The sequence below is a fragment of the Poecilia mexicana genome, unplaced genomic scaffold (assembly GCF_051168715.1).
Source record: "Poecilia mexicana isolate PSO_F unplaced genomic scaffold, ASM5116871v1 scaffold_20, whole genome shotgun sequence".
Classification (NCBI taxonomy): Eukaryota; Metazoa; Chordata; class Actinopteri; order Cyprinodontiformes; family Poeciliidae; genus Poecilia; species Poecilia mexicana.
Genome location: NW_028263389.1, coordinates 17,544,801 through 17,563,597, shown reverse-complemented (window position 1 = coordinate 17,563,597; position 18,797 = coordinate 17,544,801). Strand labels below are relative to the sequence as shown.

General features: G+C 37.5%; 2 protein-coding genes and 1 long non-coding RNA gene across 3 annotated transcripts; 1 reads left to right on the top strand and 2 right to left on the bottom strand.

Annotated features, from left to right (window-relative positions):
• Positions 1-1,801: 1,801 nt before the first annotated feature.
• Positions 1,802-5,194, top strand: LOC148153435 (ADP-ribosyl cyclase/cyclic ADP-ribose hydrolase 1-like). The gene is made up of 8 exons (XM_088001340.1): positions 1,802-2,044; positions 2,127-2,247; positions 2,318-2,453; positions 2,539-2,612; positions 3,530-3,603; positions 4,003-4,083; positions 4,328-4,411; positions 4,509-5,194. The coding sequence occupies exons 1-8, from the start codon at positions 1,884-1,886 to the stop codon at positions 4,564-4,566; spliced, it is 789 nt and encodes a 262-aa protein (XP_087857466.1). The 5' UTR covers positions 1,802-1,883; the 3' UTR covers positions 4,567-5,194.
• LOC148153436 (uncharacterized) lies at positions 2,777-3,259 on the bottom strand. The gene is made up of 2 exons (XR_015761597.1): positions 2,967-3,259; positions 2,777-2,890 (listed from the first exon to the last, which is right to left on the bottom strand). It is a non-coding gene; the product is annotated as an uncharacterized LOC148153436 (long non-coding RNA).
• Positions 5,195-7,113: 1,919 nt separating the features above from the next.
• LOC106912857 (ADP-ribosyl cyclase/cyclic ADP-ribose hydrolase 1-like) lies at positions 7,114-18,586 on the bottom strand. Its single transcript, XM_014979645.2, has 8 exons — positions 18,316-18,586; positions 16,525-16,651; positions 16,302-16,437; positions 9,967-10,049; positions 9,073-9,146; positions 7,977-8,063; positions 7,805-7,888; positions 7,114-7,733 (listed from the first exon to the last, which is right to left on the bottom strand). The coding sequence occupies exons 1-8, from the start codon at positions 18,498-18,500 to the stop codon at positions 7,676-7,678; spliced, it is 834 nt and encodes a 277-aa protein (XP_014835131.2). The 5' UTR covers positions 18,501-18,586; the 3' UTR covers positions 7,114-7,675.
• Positions 18,587-18,797: the final 211 nt, after the last annotated feature.

The window sequence follows — 18,797 nt, the reverse complement described above, 5'->3', positions numbered from 1 at the left end:
TTTTACAGCTTTGTTTTGATGTGGCATCTCATTTGGTTGAGTGGCCAGAGTTTATCTTCATCAGACAAGAGGCAGGTTACACCTGAAGGCCACCAGAATGGACTAAAATAACACACTCATACGTTAGAGCAATTTAGACATACTAAACACCTGAAACAATAAATGCTTAACATGAAGAGTAAGACAAAATAAAGTCCTAAAATCTATCTTTAAAGCAGGAAACCCAACACATTCAGGCATGAGCTAGACCCAAAAACAAGCGAAACGAGGACCTCTGGTGGCTGAGAAAGGATAAATAACAAATCTTACAAATTGAACAACAAAAACAATTCAAGTCAGAAATTCTCCAAACCACAAAGGGAAATTATTTACTTTTAATTAATATTATCCAAGTATCTTCAAATAATTGTTGTAGATACAGAAGGATCTCCTGTAGCAGTCTGTATAGCAGCAGCCATGATAAAGCCTCTTGACTGAAGATGCGCTTTTTCGAGTTTTCATAATCATATGTTGATTAAAATTATTACAGTGCAATATGTTTAGGTTGAACTTACCGAGTCACTGGACGGCAGTCGTAAAGAATGTTTGGATCCAGAAGGTTTCGTAAAACCTGCAGAGACTCATGGCTACAAGCTGCACTGAGAACAAGACGAACACAAATGAAAAAGTTACACTTTGGTATATTATTTATCACTATTACACATTCAAACTAGTTATTAAATAATTTGTCATTTGTACTGAAGTATTTTATGAGCATAAAATACACATAGAGGTATTTAACTATCACACACAAACTCAGCATGTATAAAAGTAAAGAGCAAATTAAATAAACTATAGCAGACAACTAGATATGGGGAAAAAATCTTACTTATTATTCTTGATAACAAGAATAACAGTCAGGCTCTTCACTCTGGGAAAGGCGAGGTTCTTAACTTCAACAGCTCCAAAGTGACTGGCAGGACAAAAAAAATCAATAAAACAGGAAGTACTGTGAATGTGCTCTGTAAAGATGTGTTCAATAAATAATTTAAATAAAAATAAGTACATAAATAAATGGGTACATATATGTACGTTAACAGACTTTTAATATATGACATCTAGAGGTCAAACAGGAAACAGCAACCTTCTACAACCATCAAACTCAGAGCTGCACTGTGGTTGAATGCACTGCACAATCTGAACAGGCCTATAAATGGAAACTACTCCTTCTGTGTTTGTTTACATCGAGCAACTTGCACCGTGCTTGAATTGCAATTTTGGCAAAACCCCCCCCAAAAAAACAAAAAAGAAAAAACACAATTGTACATACTAACAAATCACCTCCAGGCGCTGCAAATGGCGCAACACTGCAGACGTCCCTGCTCTACATGTTTGGCACTTTTATGAACTTTAAAGCCACTCTCCTTTGAAAGAAAATAATTGCTGCAAATTGTTGAAAGTTTACCAGGTAGATCTGATAACCAGATAAAAAGCTCTGCTCTGCCTGATTAGCATTTTATTCATTTCATTTCTCTGACATTGTGTCACTGCACACCGCGCTTACCTGTTGGGATCAAATGGTTTGCTTATCGCTCCATCTAGCAGAACATTGGCATGACCACAAGCATATTTTGCAAACAGTACAAACAGTATATTACCAGGATTTTATAAAATAATAGTTATTTAAACTCCTTAGCTTGCATTTAGTTATAAAAATACAAATTTGATAAAGGTGTGTACAGTCAGCTCTTTGTTTCATACCACTGATAACACATGGTTAATATAAACAACCTTTGACCACTGGAAATGTGATTGTGCTCCAGGTTTTTTTTTTTCTTAAGTCACCACCCTGGAGATTCATTTCATTCCGCCTAAAAGACGTTAGTGAGAGTCCAGCTTCTGCAATGGAGTTAAAAAGAAAACTGGCCATAGCCGGTGGTGTCCTCGTCGTCCTTCTGGCCGTTGTAGTCATAGTTACACTAGCAATTCTCCTTTCTCCTCGAACATCCCAGTTCAGGGAAACATTCAGGCGGAAATGTGAGGCTTTCCCACAAACCAGCCAAAGGTAAAACCTCCGTTTAGTTTTTTTTTTCTTAATGCATGCAGAGAAAAGTTGCAGTGTTGTTTGGTTCTGCTTTGATTTTCAGATGTGAACAGATATTAAGTACGTTTGAGAAAGCCTATGTCGGACAAGACCCGTGTAACTTTCCGGAGGAAGCTTACAGTCAGCTCTTTGTGGAGAACCCCTTCACACATTCATGTGACAAAGTAACTGATTTAGTCAGTGTAGAACGTTCAGGTATAATTTGCAAGTTTTGACTTTCTTATCTCCTTGCAGACAATGCTCTGGAGTGACACAAAAAAACAGGTGGATCAGTTCTGTAAGGAAAGGAATCATTTCGTCCCCCTGCAGAACACGCTGTTAGGGAACATCTTGGACGACCAGAAGTGGTACGGAAAGAAGGGCAGCAAAGGCAAGAACATGTACCGTGGTCCACAGTATGATTCAGCTGCTGGGGGAGAGCTCACATGCAACATCTGGTTCTGGTTTGGTCGTAGATACTTTCATCTACTTGTGTGAAACGTGTAAGATCAACACCGTGTCTTCATTCTGGGACAGAGCCTCTGCAGAGGTGAGTACTCCCAAAAAATGACTGAGCAAAAATGTAGAAATGCTTTCAAGTTGGATTAATCCTTGTGAAATCTTTCAGGACTAATATTTTGACATTATTTTATTTATTTATTTATGTTACGACCCGGCTCGTGAGCCGCAACAAAAAGCCAGAGAGACACGGCCTTCAATAAAAGAATACAGTCTTTATTGTACAATCCAAGCCAAATAAACAGGACCAGCATCGACAAGCGGGTGCCCCCCCCCCTGTGGTCGATGTCATTGCTCCACGGATAAGCCCTGCGAAAAGAAAAGAAAAGTCAAACAAACCATCCAAACCAGGACCGGGTGGGCAGGCAGCTGGGGGAAGAGCCACCTCTGTAGAATCAAGCTGGGTGGAGAAGCCGGCTCAGCTCCAAGCCAGCTTCAGCTCCTGTCCTCTCTCCCTCACGCGCTGAAGCAGGCTGCTTATATCCCGAGGACGCGCTGGGCCTGGCGAATCCTGGTCCCGCCCCTTCTGCTCCGCCTCAGGACAAAACACAATAACTGACGGACGTCACAATTTATTTATTTATTTTTACAAAGAAACAAGTTCTAATTATATTTATATGTATCTTCAACCCAATGATCAGTGTGTTTTCTGGAGGTTTCTCACACACTGTGGATTTCTCACATTCAATAAATGTGATTATTATTGAAAACTTTACTTATTTCAGTAACTCATTCTGTAGATTAATTACACACAGATGTTTTTAAGTGTTTATTTATGATTATGTTAAAATAAACATGACATTTGAAGTTAGAATGTTAAATCAGACTGATAAACACTTTTAACTAATACATCTAATACATGCTTAAAAATACATGTGTTTATAATCTGAATCTTCCTCATCAGAACGCTTTTTCTAATTTATTGATTTTATTTTACTGTTTGTACAGTTTGCAAAATATGCTTGTGGAAATGTCGTTGCTCTGCTAAATGGAGAGAAAAGCAAACCATTTGATCCCAACAGGTGAGCGTGGTGTGCAGTGACACGATGTCAGAGAAATGAAATGAATAAAATGCTCACAATTGATTTTTTGTTTTTGTTTTTTTTGTTTTTGCCAAAATTGCAATTCAAGCACGGTGCAAGTTGCTCGATGTAAACAAACACAGAAGGACTAGTTTCCATTTATAGGCCTGTTCAGGTTGTGCAGTGCATTCAACCACAGTGCAGCTCTGAGTTTGATGGTTGTAGAAGGTTGCTGTTTCCTGTTTGACCTCTAGATGTCATTTATTAAAAATCTGTTAACGTACATATATGTACCCATTTATTTATGTACTTATTTTTATTTAAATTATTTATTGAGCACATCTTTACAGAGCACATTCACAGTACTTCCTGTTTTGTTGATTTTTTTTTCCCTGCCAGAACCTTTGCTGTTGAAGTTAAGAACCTCGCCTTTCCCAGAGTGAAGAGCCTGACTGTTATTCTTGTTATCAAGAATAATAAGTAAGATTTTTTCCCCATATCTAGTTGTCTGCTATAGTTTATTTAATTTGCTCTTTACTTTTATACATGCTGAGTTTGTGTGTGATAGTTAAATGCCTCTATGTGTATTTTACGCTCATAAAATACTTCAGAGTTCAGTTTGTAATATGAAATGACAAATTATTTAATAATTAGTTTGAATGTGTAATAGTGATAAATAATATACCAAGTGTAATTTTTTTATTTGTGTTCGTCTTGTTCTCAGTGCAGCTTGTAGCCGTGAGTCTCTGCAGGATTTACGAAACCTTCTGAATCCAAACATTTATTACGACTGCCGTAATGTTACTCAGTAAGTTCAACCTAAACATATTGCACTGTAATAATTTTAATCAACACATGCCTTCAGAGATTAATGTAACTATGTTGCATTTTGTCTTTTACCACAGATCCAAGATACTGGAGTGTATAGAAACAGGAACAACCACTGATGCCTGTTGGACTTAAAGCTACAAGCTGTAAAGAAATATCTTAAATACATGTAACATTTTTTTATTACCATTCGTAATTTGTATTTTATTGGTTGTGCTTTGTTTTGCAAAATAGCTTATAAAAATGCATTTTGACACTTATTCAAATTAAACCAGAATATTCAATGTACCTAATTGGGATTTTAGGGTAAAACAAAGTTGTTCCTCATTATGAGGTAGAGAGAAAATGATGCATTTTTGAGGCCATTACTTTGAAATCACTTCTCTTGTCACAGAAGTACCACAAAATATCAGAATACAACTTTAGGTCCATCACCCGGCCCTAAAATACAGTTAATGGAGGTTCTACAAAAACAAAAATAAAAAACTAGGTTTTATACCTTTATGTATCTTTTGCTCAGCTATGTGGTGATAACAGGAAAATGGTTTATTCATAGCTTTTCCAAGGGACTAAAATGTAATCAAATGAAAATATCTCCATAATAAAAAACGTATCATTCTACTCTTAATTATGGAGTAGAAATTTAGTCACAATTTCTTGCCGTTATTACCAAGTTTTCTAAGTTGCACTGATGTAAATAAATAAGCCAGACCTGATAAGTTACCTACTGTAGCAAGACCTGAATAAACCACTTTGACATCCAGACAGCGAGTGTCTGCTTGCTTTCACAGGCACATTTCCAGAGGTCAAAGGTTAACAGTGGTGTGAAACAAAGCTGGCTGTACACACCTTTATCAAATTAGTATTTTTATAACTAAATGCAAGTAAACTATAATTTTATAAAATCCTGGTAATATAATTGCTATTAAAAGAATGTGGGAGGTTCACACATCCACTGCAGGTTGAAGTTTAACAAGCTGCAGGGAAGAGTTAACGTAGCGTTCGATTCCAAACTGAGGGGTCTTTTGTTCTGACATTCAGTCATGGGAAAATCATTTAAGACCACTTCTCCTTGATTGGTGACCAGTAACCTGTTTGCATGAGTGTGCTCTGTTGAAGCACCTTTTCTTTAGGTTTCAGTTTTCAGTCCTCCTCTGTTATATAACCGGACAAAATACGAGGCAAAAGAGACGTTGCGAAAATGTTTTCCTGTAACTGCAGCAAATAAAGACGAAAACATATTGGGGAGGCGGCAACAACTCAAGAGAGGTTTCAGGAAATTTTGCCAAGTTCTGGCTCGGTTCTGCACGAGAGACCAATCTCATGTCTGGAGTAATAAGGTAAGATTGAAAGACAGAAACGTCTTTCAGGTACAGCTAAAATCTACCAAAACCTTTGTCAGAAAGGTGTTTTTGTTGTTTGGAACCTGATCATGGAGTTATGATCAGTTCAAGAAATCAGTCAGATTTCATCCAAACTGTTGGGAGAGAAATGTTTTTTACATGGAAGGAACTGAACTTGAACTTTTTGGCCCCAATTTCAAAAAGTATCATTGACAAAACATATAGCTGTTCCAGTGGGCGTCACCAAATGACCACCACACCAGCACTGAAGCATGGTGGGGGCAGTATCATGCACGGGGTTACCTTCTTTTTTTTTTAAAGGTCAGACAAAAACCATTCAGGTGTTTAGATGCAAGGTCAAAGATGAAGATGGATTTTGTTTTTCTGCATCACTGAGACTCCAAAAACATATCCAAATAAAAAAATATTGACTTTGAGAGGAAAATGAAAGTTTTGGGACAGCTGAGCCAGAATCCAAAACAAATAGTGTTAAAATATCTGTGGACTCATCTGAAGAGGACTGAGGAAAGGAGCTCTTATTTTGGAGAACATTTCAAACAGAATGTTCAAATAGTGTGACGTCAAGACACAGCAGGCTGATGGACTTTTAGAAAGACTGAAAGACAAAACAGTAATAAAAATATATACTAGCAAATTATTAGCATGAAAGTATTTGCATTCATGAAACTAGTTTGTTTTTTTATTTTTTTATTTCATCTTTGGTTTGTTTTCCGGCAGAGAAGAGACATTAAAAAATTGAAAAAGTTGTCAAAATAATTAATTTTTCATAAAATGTTCACTTAGAAATTCTGCAACAGAATAATAATGCAAGGTTTGCATGTTTTTTATAATTTTTTCGTAGCTTACAAAACAGGTCGTATTTTGACATAATCTTACATAAATGTTGTTTTGTGGAAGGAAATGTGTTTCTTTAATCTAAAACCAAAGAGTGGAAATACAGTTGTGGTTCTTTAAAAAAGATATTTATAAACAAATACTTTTTGTAGTTTTTACAGCTTTGTTTTGATGTGGCATCTCATTTGGTTGAGTGGCCAGAGTTTATCTTCATCAGACAAGAGGCAGGTTACACCTGAAGGCCACCAGAATGGACTAAAATAACACACTCATACGTTAGAGCAATTTAGACATACTAAACACATTAAATGCTTAGCATGAAGAGTAATCCAAAATAAAGTCCTAAATCTATGTTTAAAAAAGGACACCCAACACATTCAGGCATGAGCTAGACCCAAAAACAAGCAAAACGAGGACCTCTGGTGGCTGAGAAAGGATAAATAAATCTTACAAATTGAACAACAAAAACAATTCAAGTCATAAATTCTCCAAACCCCAAAGGGAAATCATTTGCTTTTAATTCATATTATCCAAGTAGCTTCAAAGAATTGTTGTAGATACAGAAGGATCTCCTGTAGCAGTCTGTATAGCAGCAGCCGTGATAAAGCCTCTTGACTGAAGATGCGCTTTTTCGAGTTTCATGAAGATGAAGAATCTCTAGAGGTTCCACATCCGTCCCCAGAACAGAACCAGCCCTCCTTTTCACCTTCTTTATCGTCAACAAACAAAAACCCATCTAGCGACATTTCAGAAGTCACAAGCCTCTGGAAAATGAACCCATTCCACTTTTACCAACACGTACGGCCTTTATTTTACAATATATCAATTTTTTCCCGAAATATAGCAGTTGGATGCATTGACAAACTGCTCCTTACTTAAACACATATAGCAGCATTTTTATTTAACACTACAGGACATGTATTATAATAATAATAATTAATTCCCTAATCACAACCTTGATAATAAAAAGACATGATCTGACTGACAAATATTAAAAGATTGTTAAGATTGGTTTAAAATAGTTCCATCTGTTGGTTCTTCCAGTCTCACCAACATGGTCCACAGGGTTTCTCCGGGTCGTCACCGCACTCCTCGATTTGAGACCTTGAACAGAAAAATCAGTAAGGCATGAGAAGACATAATGGCTCAGTTCATGATACTCATATTTTACTCACCTGGGCACTTCGAAGCATCTGTAATTGATCCCTTTGTCCAACACCGTCACCAGGTTTTGTAAAGATGGATTTGAGCAGTTTGTTCTGAGAAAGTAAAACACGGAAAGATGTTTATTCCTCCATCTCTGCTGATGGTGTTAAATCAGCAGCTGTATTATTTGATGAATCTTACACAGAGTTCTTCTGGATGACCAGAACAACGTTCAGGTTTTTCACCCTGGGAGACTTAAACCTCTTCACCTCAACGCTGGCAAAAATACTGAAAACAAAAATAAAAGAGAATTCATTTAAGACATTGAACAGCATGTGTAGCAGAAACCAACTACCCTTCAGAGCCAGTTGAACATCTGATTACATTTATATACCAAATGTGAATGTAGAGTTGGAAAATGTAAAACATATGTTTTGCTTTTAAGTGTGATTGACGAAAAATTAACAAGGTTGAGACCTGTTGATATAATACAATATAAACACTCTAACAATAGCAAACTGGCTGCAGCTCTGTGTTGTTTTGTGGCAGGTTTTGTAAGTTGGAATAAAGAAAATTGCAATTGACCTAAATTTGCCTGTGTCAAGATTCAGAGCAACACTTTCACAGCTTGGACTGTGACGAATGAGTACTCTGGGTTTTTTTATTGTGTATTTTCTTGTCTGGAAGCCAAAACTACCCCTAACCCTAACAGCAATTGTTAAACTGCATTGATAAGTTTCAGTCTGTGATCCTTAGAGTTGGTCTGGTTCTTATAGTGTTCTTGAGACACAACTACAAACCAAACTGGACATGGTGCCAAGTTTATCTCATTATTATGTGTGCAGGGTTGTAGAAGGAAAAAGTCCGAGAACAGAAGCAATGCCTGGCATCCTGAGGTCACAGAGTCTCCATAGCAACCACTAGATGCAATCTGCATGCCAGCTGGTTGTTTTGGAGAATATTCTGACATCATTCACTCTTACAGAAGAAAACTACACGCCACTGTATTGGCAAAAGGCCGACAAAAAGGGACTTGGAAGGTTGTTTAAAGTCACCTCAGTGGACAAACACGGACAGAAACTGTCTCATTGTCCTAACTTTCATTGTACTGCAATAAGTGCACAAAAAAGTTATCAAAATCGGTTGTGATCGTTAACTTTAACTGTGGAATACAATGCAGGTTAGGTGAAGCACGAAATGTGATGTAATGAGTTTGAAGTGCCTTTCATGAGGAATTATTTGCGTCTATAAAAAGCATCCAAAGTGGGAACACGTGTACCAAGAGTGTCAAACCCACCTTTGTGAATCGAACGGCGTTGTGATGGAACCATTCAGCATCGCGGTGGCGTTTCCACAGGCAGCGTCTCCAAACTGCACACAAAATACACATTTATGCATCCAACCCTCTTCATGGTTTTATTCTTAAAGCAGTAGTGCTGCCCCTGTTTTATTCTTCTTGTAGAAGTGTTTTGTTTTGTAATGTCTGAAGTAGTTTAGCAATGACTGAAAAGTGACATTATCATTTCATCGCTTTCTTTTCAAGAATCATGAGGTTAAAGTCTAATTATGAATGGAGTGTGTTTCATTATATTTCTGTAAAAATAAATAAAATCCTGTCTAGTAGTCAAAATATTGCCATTGTCAGAGAGATCATGACATGGCCACTGGGAGAGCTTACTTTTAAATAAAAACATGATCAAATAGGTAAATAAATAATTGCAAACAAACCTATAAAGACCCACATTCATATTTAAATAAAGAAGAAAAACATTCAAAAGACTGCAGAGAACTAGACTTTTATAAGAAACTCTGTTTCGCTGCATTTTAGTCTCTATAAAATAGTTCTGAAATGTTTTCTTCAAAACTGCTGAAGCAGAAGTTACACGTGAGTCTGGGTTAATTTATACACATTTTACTGAGGTTGGTTTATGTTGCGTCTCTGCAGCCGAACCAAGAAGCGGCCTCCTCTGAGTGTGTGGGCTGCTGCTTTCTCAGGAGGGAGCAGTGCAATGCGGCTCCATGGAGACCCAGACAAAGCCTCATTGATGAAGACCTTTTTGTGTCCTCTACATTGTTATCAGCAGAGGGAGAACTGCAAAGCCACGTGGAGTTGTTACCCTACCGTGGCCCAAACTCGCAGCCGTGTTATTTCCTGGAGTAAAAAACACGTAGCCCGCTCTTCTTGACTCACCGCGGTCGAGAGTCTTCTCCAGAAAGAGCGAGGAGGGTTGTTCTCACACTCCAGCCATCCAGGGCAGCCAGTGGTAAGCGTTTCTATAACAAAAGCACCAAGACGGTCAGGTTCTCACATGAAAAGTGAACTGAAACTGCAGAATGTGATGTTCTCACACTGCAGTATTGAGTTGTAGTTGAAGAATAAAATGGAAAAATTGAAATAACTTCAGGCTCCCAAAGAACTCCAGAGGATTTCTTAAATTTACCATAAATATAAAAAAATCTACCCAAATTTTTTCCTCAGTGAGATAAATTTGAGACTTTTTGAGGTTTTTTAAAGACCCTGGTGGTACATCAACTAAGGAAAATAACTTTGGTAACTTTGCCTAATAACTTAATTGATAATTTTTACTTTCCTTTGATTAATTAAGACAAACAAAATATTCATGGAGAAGGATAGATGAATGAACTTGGTGTTTATTAAGTAAAGGAGAGTTTATGTTATTCTTTAGGTTTTTCCTAAGTTGCTCGTCACCACCATGATGTGTCAACTCCATAACTGACAATTTACAAAACTTTGATCCCCCCTAAATTTAAGATAAATCAATATAAGGCCATTTTGGGAAATTAAGCTCCTTTTTCAGTTGAAGCTGAGGTGAAAACCTCCTGAGGGGGAGAAGAGGAGTCTGCCAAGAAGAGGGAAACACGGTGGAAAAAAGTCAGGTAAGCTAACTATGCGAATATGCTACCTTCCTGTTGGAACCAGTCTGTTAGTTTCTTTACCAACAACCCAAGTATTTATTTTATTTTATTCTTTTTTTAAATTTAATTTTTTTTTTTTTTACAAACTGCCAAAGTATTTTGAAAGTGAACTGAGCAAATTGCTAATTCTTTTCCGCAGACCATCGGTGTCACCGTTAATTATACGACAGTAACGATGCTCGGCTCTGGAGAACCCAAACAACTCTAAGTTTGTTTGTTTGTTTTCACGACATGAACTATTAGAACCAAGACCAGAACCCGCTATGAGCTGAATAATAGAGCAGGAAATGTCCAAAGAGCTAGCAAAGAAACCACAGGCATAAAGAATAGACGCCTCATGGACCGCTCTGGCCTATTGTTGCCGACATCACGTAGAGCCGCCATCTTGGAGTGGCCCGCTCCACTCGGTGCTGTTAGAATGAAGTATCAGCACATTTAATTAATCATAAATCGCTAAATACTTAACAGATTTTCACACCTTTTTGCTGGAAACCTCATTCAAGCAGCTATCGTAGCTATTAATGTTTTTTTAATAATTAAAAAAACACACCGACTCCAAACAACTTTGAAAAACTATTTGTTGCTCTGTTCAATACTCCAATCCCTCACTTCCGACCTCCATCGTGGCACCTCGAATGATTAAGTGAAGCAGTTGCAAAGGGTCAGTAGTTTGGGTTATGCAGAACTGATCTGATCGTTTCCATAGCAACGAGGAGAAGCGAGAACTACGGAACTACAGTGACCTCATTGCACCTATGACCTCATCTGTGATGTGGTAAAAAGATCAAAGAACTTCTGAGGTTATGAATGCTTGTGTTTCAACACATCACTTCATCTAGAATCAGCTCCTCGAAAGCCAACACTCTACCAAGGATTTCTAGTACGGTGGACAATCAGCCAACATGATTTTTCATCTGAGTTTTGCCATTGGCTACTTAGCTACAACTGGGATGAAGAAGCTTTGTGATAAAGTTTTCCCTGGTAACAATTCAGACGAAAGTAGCGCGAGGAAAGAGAGCACCGAGTCACATTACGATGCTTTTGACGCATTCCTGTTCGAACCCTCCCCGGCTGGGGAGGTTCGTCAGGAATGCTCAACTGAGAGGCAAGCTCCCCCGGCTGGGGAAGCTTGCTTCTCACAGTATGATGCTTTTGATGCCTTCCTGTTCGAACCCTCCCCGGCTGGGGAGGTTCGTCAGGAATGCTCAACTGAGAGGCAAGCTCCCCCGGCTGGGGAAGCTTGCTTCTCACCGTACGATGCTTTTGACGCATTCCTGTTCGAACCCTCCCCGGCTGGGGAGGTTCGTCAGGAATGTTCCTCAACTGAGAGGCAAGCTCCCCCGGCTGGGGAAGCTTGCCTCTCACAGTGCGATGATTGTGACACCTTGCTTTTCGAACCCTCCCCGGCTGGGGAGGTTCGTCAGGAATGTTCCTCAACTGAGAGGCAAGCTCCCCCGGCTGGGGAAGCTTGCCTCTCACAGTGCGATGATTGTGACACCTTGCTTTTCGAACCCTCCCCGGCTGGGGAGGTTCATCAGGAAGGTTCCTCAATTGAGAAACAAACTTCCCCGGCTGGAGAAGACGTTTTCAAGAAAACGGAAACAGAAATTGTGTGTTTTCTGAAAACGATATGGGGACTTTTGTTATTGTTATTTGTTAGTTTGTGTTGCACGTGCTGTTCATTTTTAGTTCTAGTTTCTGTTTACTATCGAGATTATTTGTGTCTGTTATTTTTTCTATCTGTTGTCTGTGTACTTCCTTACAGAAAAGTATGGAGAAAGAACTATGCCAATTTTATCAGTGTGCAGGAGACCGTTGTGCCCATTGCCCAAGGGAACGAAGATCTGGTGAAGAAGACAACAATTGGGTCATTTCTCAAAAATATATCAGAATATCTTGTGTTATTGGCGTTTTTTTGTTTGTGCTACTGGTGCTTTTCATTTTTATTTCAAATTTTTCTTTACTGTTGTGATTATTTTTGGTTGTTATTTTTTCTATATGTGGTCTTTCTACATGTATATATTTATATGTATACATATAGGTTAGTATAATTTATCAAGATCGAGAAGGAAGCTCAGGGTTTTCTCTATCATGGGTCCTAAGTTATGGAACAACTTGACTTTGCAGGTCAGAGAGGCCCCTTCACTGTTCACTTTAAAAGCTCGTCTTAAAACCCATGTATTGTACTTGGCTTTCAACTCCAGCGGAATCTAGTTTTAAATTGTATGTTTGTTTTTAAATGTAAGTTTTTATTTTTTATTGTTATGTTGTGTTTTAATGTACAACACTTTGTATCAACTGTGGTTGTTTTAAAGTACTTTATAAATAAAGTTGGTATGGTATATATATATATATATATATATATATACTTTACACACTGGTACACTGGTGTGTATATATAGTACATTAATCAATATATAACTAATCCTATTTTAAGAAGAGCAAAACATGATTATTACTTTAAACAGTTGGATAGACATAAAAATAATATTAAAGATATCTGGAATAATTTAAACAGTGTTATTAGAAAAAAACGGTATTTGAAGGGGGGTGAATAAGACTGACATGACACTGTCATAAACATGACATAACACCTGTCATGAACACGAATAAGCCTTCATGAATATTTATGACTGTTGTCATAAAGCGTCATTCGGTAAATTATGACACTTTTAATACAAAGTTGACATTATTCAAAATATCTTTATGACAACTTGACATTAACCAATAAATCATTACTGTTTAAACTTTACCTTTAATAACATAAAATTACCTAATTTTTAAAGTCCAATCAATAATACTTTTATAACAGTGTCATGACAGTCTTATTCACCCCCCTTCAAATAAAGTGTTACCGAAAAAACTTCAGGCATATTAGTTTTCCTCAACTAAAACTACTTGAGGAAATGTTTACAAACATTGGAGATAAAAATATAAATAGCATGGAAGAGATAGTTCATCATTTTAATAAATATTATGTAAATGTGGGACCTGAATTGGCTGAAGAAATCCTGCAGCCCACTGAACACGAAATATTTAATGACATATTAGTAGAAATCCAGATTCCATGTTTCTCACAGCAGTGGGGGAAAATGAGATCAAAGATATAGTAAATAAATGTGAAAATAAAAGGTCAACTGACTATGATGGTATTGGCATGATAATAATTAAGAAGGTGATTGTGGAAATTATTCGGCTGCTAACCTATATCTATAACCTGTCAATTCAAACAGGAATATTTCCACAAAAAATGACAATGGCAAAAGTCATCCCACTACATAAATCTGGGAATACACATGATTTCACAAATTACAGGCCTGTTTCATTACTTCCACAATTTTCCAAAATTTTGGAAAAAATATTTGTTGTTAGATTAGAAAGAGTATTATTATTAAACATTAACTACTCAAAGAAAGTCAGTGTGGATGTAGGGAACAAAGATCCACAGTTCTTCAATTAATAGAAGAGATGACCAGTGCATTAGATAAAAAGAAACATGTTGTTGAGGTCATTATTGACTTTAAAAGAGCATTTGATACGATTGATCATGAAATACTCATCAAGAAACTTGAGTGTGATGGTCTAAGAGGAGTAGATTTGCACTGGATGAAAAGTTACCACAGCAACAGGCAACAATTTGTGCAGTTGGGTGATTTCCAGTCCTCATGCTTGGACATTGTTTGTGGTGTTCCCCAAGGCTCAGTATTGGGACCAAAATTGTTCATTTTATACATAAATGATATATGTAAGACCTCCAAGATACTTTTGTTTGAAATGAATGTAGATTTACTGAAAGAGTAGTTTAATATCAACAAATTATTAAATTTAGATAAAACAAAGTTTATCTTATTCAGTAATTGTAAAGGGCAAAGTGATTTACAAATAAGAATTGATAATGTGACCGTGGAGAGAGTGACTGAAATCCGGTTTTTGAGAGTATTGATTCAAAATAAGATCTGTTGGAAACCTCATAAAATATGTCCAATCTAAAATAGAAAGAAGTATTGCAGTTCTTTTTAAGGCTAGAAAACATCTAAACTCATCTGCCCTACATGTTCTGTACTGTTATTGCATGGAAGTTTGGGGTAACACTTTCAGAACTTCAATTCTTCAACCATTATGCACGTTACAGAAAAGAGCCATTCGTTTAGTTCATAAAGCTGATTTTTATTGTCATACCTACAATTTATTTATAGATTCTTATTTTCTGAAACTCACTGATTTGGTAGAGTTTCAAACTGCACAGTTCATGTATAAAGTCAGAAACAAAATATTACCAGAAAATATTCAGAAATTGTTTTCTGATAGAGTTAGTGGGATATAACTATAGAGAAAACCTGAACTTCAGAACTTTGAAGGCTCCAACAATGAAAAGAATGTGCATTTCTGTCATTGGCGTGAAGATCTGGAATAAAACTAAATATTCATGGGGAAGGATAGATGAATGAACTTTGTGTTTAAATGCAGATCTCACACAATGTTAAATTTTTGTTAAATAAACGAGAGATCAACAAAAAAACATGTATTTTTTTAAATAAAGAATTTTAACCTTATATTAAACATTTGTTTATTTGTAATTAATGCTTTTAAAACAACTTAATGTTTCAATAGTTGAAACTATATTGAAATACTTGAAATTTCAATAGTTGAAATTTTATATATATATGAATTCAGTTTTAGGAGCAGAGTCCTTTTGTGGGGTCACTTAGACTGAAGATTGTTACAGAGTAATGATCCCCAAACTCCTCAAGCAGAACAACAACACACATTTGGACATTTAAAGATACACATGAAGCAGCTGAAGAACTACTGAAAGTGAGCACACACAAAAAAGAAAAGGGCATATTCTTCTGCGATTGCAGCTCAAAGTATTTTGGTTTATATTCCTGTCCGCTTTACACATCTAGACATTGAAATTATGAACAATTCTCTAAGCAAAAATAAGTTCAACTCAGACGGATTGGATAGAAGTTATCTGCAAACATCAAATCTAATTCCGTACCACAGATTCTCATTTAAACTTAGATTTGGACTTTGACTAGGTCATGCAAACACATAGAGCTGTGATCTAAACTTTCCCAGTGCGATTCTGGCTGTGTTTTTAGAGTCTCTGTCCTCCATCCCAGCCCCAAATCCTTCAGCCTCAAACAGGTCTTTCTTTACAGTTGCCTCATCCTTCATGCATCTCTCTATCAACTGTGACTAGCTTCCCTGTTCCGGCCGAAGAAAGGTATCGCCATAGCAGGATGTCACAACTGTAAATATGGGCAAATCAAATTTTTACTGGTCTAACATAAAAAAGCCCCTATAAAATACGTTTAAGTTTGTCTGTAATGAGGCAAAGTGCTGATAAGAACAAGCAGCGTCTATAGTATAATATGACGAAGGAAGACAAGTCAGTTCCAACCTTTAACGTCTGCTTTCTGGATGTTCCATGTGAAAATGAAAATGAATTAGTATGTAAAACAATAAAAAATACAAAAACCTGTCTGACAAAACAAACGAAAAACATGTCAGTACGGCTCTAAATCAAGCACTCACCAAGGTAAAAACAAAACAAAACCGACTCTTGCCCTCCACTATTCTTACCATTGCTGTCCTTCTTTCCACACCAGGTCAAGCTGTTCAGGACCGATCCCAGCAGGGTTTCCTCCACAGCCTGGAAACACTTATTCTTCCTGGCGAAGTCTTGGACCACGTCCTTTGTTTTGCTCCAGAACAACAGCTGTCCCGAAACACAACCAACACAATGCCATCACAACACGTGGCATAATTCTGATCAATTAAGATACATGATTTTTATCAGTTTTACCGTGTTGCAGGGAGGCTCCATGGGAGCTGCAGCGATAAGGGCATCGTAGGCGTTTGGGGGAACTTCACAAGGATCTTTGTTCACATAGGCTTGCTGAAATAATTCCCATATGTGTTGGCAGTTATACCTGAAAGGTAAAAGGTCCGAGTTAGGCTTTTAAATGTTGTGGAGATGAATTTTGTCAACATACATCTTAATGAGAATTGCCGTGTTTCCAAACAAAAATATTTCATTCTATTGTACAGTGTTCCTATAGTGAACTAGACTACAATCTCCAAATGGTTTCAGTTCAGTTTTTCTCGACTTTATCTAAAAGCAACCTTAAACTGTAGGATTGTAAATAAAACGAATACTACTTGTGTTCTGATTTCTACGATCTAAAATATTCCAGGAACGCTTTTCCTAAAATGTTCAACTGACAGGGTAGAAACAGCTGGGATAATGGGTCCGTCCTTCTGGAAACTAGTTTTCAGAAAACGTTGATGCTTTCTTACAATTGACCAGGACACCTTCTCCAACTGTGTCCACTTTCTAGCTTGTAGCAAACTGCAAACTGGACTTCTTTTCTTCTTGTTCTCGCTGCTCCAGGAAGGTGGTTGCGTAGAACTTGACTAATTGGCTCAAATATGTGAGGAGCGGAGAATGACAGCGGCAGGTGAAAGTCATCAACGCCAACGTCACAAATTTCATTTCGCTCCGATAGTGGCCGTTATTTTGTAGTAGACTGACAGGAAAGTGGGTTGTGACAGAGGGGGAAGACGTATGGCAAAGGTCAACGGCCGCACTGATGACCGAGGCCGCTCTACCCAATTCGTCACCGCCGCGCCCTTCAACGTTGCTTTGAAACCTAATCCTTTAAATCTCGCTACAACTTTCTGGATGAGCTTGTTTTACACAGGTGATTTTTATTATTTTTTTTTATATATGCATCAAAACTAGGATACACTCAACATTTTCTGTGTATTAATGCAAGAACTGAGAGAATCTATTTTGAACATACATTTTGGTACAAAATTAGTGAAAATTTTGTCATTTTGGATTCAAACTTCTGAAGGTCTTTTTTGTCCTTCAGGAAAAATTGGAATCGGAATGTCAGAAAATACAAAATCAATAGCAAACAGGAAAAGCCTGATCAGTGCATCAACTTTATAAGATGTGGATTGGCATAAGGACCTAGACTGACGAAAACAAGTAAAAATAAATCTTGAACTTAAAAATCAGAAATCTTATACACAAGAAAAGTAGATTTCATTTTTTGATTTTTGCAATATGCCATTGTTTATGATGAGATATGTGTTCAATCAGTATTTATCTATCCCTGTTTTGACATGGCATGCTAAGCGGTTTCATCTAATTTTATGACTTTAATACTGCAGTACAAGCTGCAAAAAAACGTCCAATGGAAATCCATATATTCTGATCTTATAAAAATATGATTTTAAACATAATCATGTGATTTATATATACATGTCATATTGTTGGCATAACAAATGGAATGGTTCAATTTGTGTGCAAATCCATGCATATGAAGATGGATGTACAAAGGAACCTATTTTCTTGAAAGCGAGACGCCGCTCTGCTTCTGCAGAAATGCAAGATGCTTAAATGATGCACAAGCATCATTTAAGCAATTTAAATAACACGATCAATCATTGCTCAACAGCTGGTCTTTTGCTGAATGATTTGAAGTAATATTGCCAACTTTTTTCAGCGTCTAAAGTTGTTGCATGGGTGCATCTGCTGAGCTGAGCGTCTTGAGCTCCACAAACGCTTAAAAATAGCAACACTCACCCTTTGAACTTCTGACATCTCTCCATGAATGTGTCTTTAAACTCTTCTCTCTTCCTCTCCCCACTTAGGGTCACTCCTAACACAACAGCGAGAATAACCAGAAACAGGACCACCGCGGCCGCAGCCAGAATGAAGCCGCGTCTTCTGCGCTTCTTTTCCGAGCCGTGAATCTCCCCGCTCTCCATATCTTTGACCCCGACGGAGCGTCACAAATGAGCGGAGGGATCGCTTCTCAGCTCGTTTGTTGTCACTTCTACGTGACTCGGCGTCAGGATGCGTATTTATGGGCGCGCCGCGCGCGAGCAACCGTGACGTGACATGAGTGAAGATGACTCTTAGGACTGGAGCAGGCGCACTGGGGGGTCCACATGTCACTGGTTTAGTTATAGAATATCTAGAAGTGACTTTATCCATGTACAGATTCATTCACACTGAGTTAAATTTGTGGGAAATAAATTCTAAATTACCAAAAGAGGGAAGGA

Coding starts and splice junctions, on each gene's coding strand:
- LOC148153435 (XM_088001340.1), top strand. CDS start 1,884: ATGGAGTTAAAAAGAAAACTGGCCATAGCCGGTGGTGTCCTCGTCGTC. Junction 2,454..2,538: donor CGGAAAGAAGGGCAGCAAAG/GCAAGAACATGT, acceptor GTTTGGTCGTAG/ATACTTTCATCTACTTGTGT. Junction 2,613..3,529: donor GGGACAGAGCCTCTGCAGAG/GTGAGTACTCCC, acceptor CTGTTTGTACAG/TTTGCAAAATATGCTTGTGG.
- LOC106912857 (XM_014979645.2), bottom strand. CDS start 18,500: ATGGAGAGCGGGGAGATTCACGGCTCGGAAAAGAAGCGCAGAAGACGC. Junction 10,050..16,301: donor TGGAAAGAAGGACAGCAATG/GTAAGAATAGTG, acceptor CTTTTGTTATAG/AAACGCTTACCACTGGCTGC. Junction 7,889..7,976: donor GTCATCCAGAAGAACTCTGT/GTAAGATTCATC, acceptor TTACTTTCTCAG/AACAAACTGCTCAAATCCAT.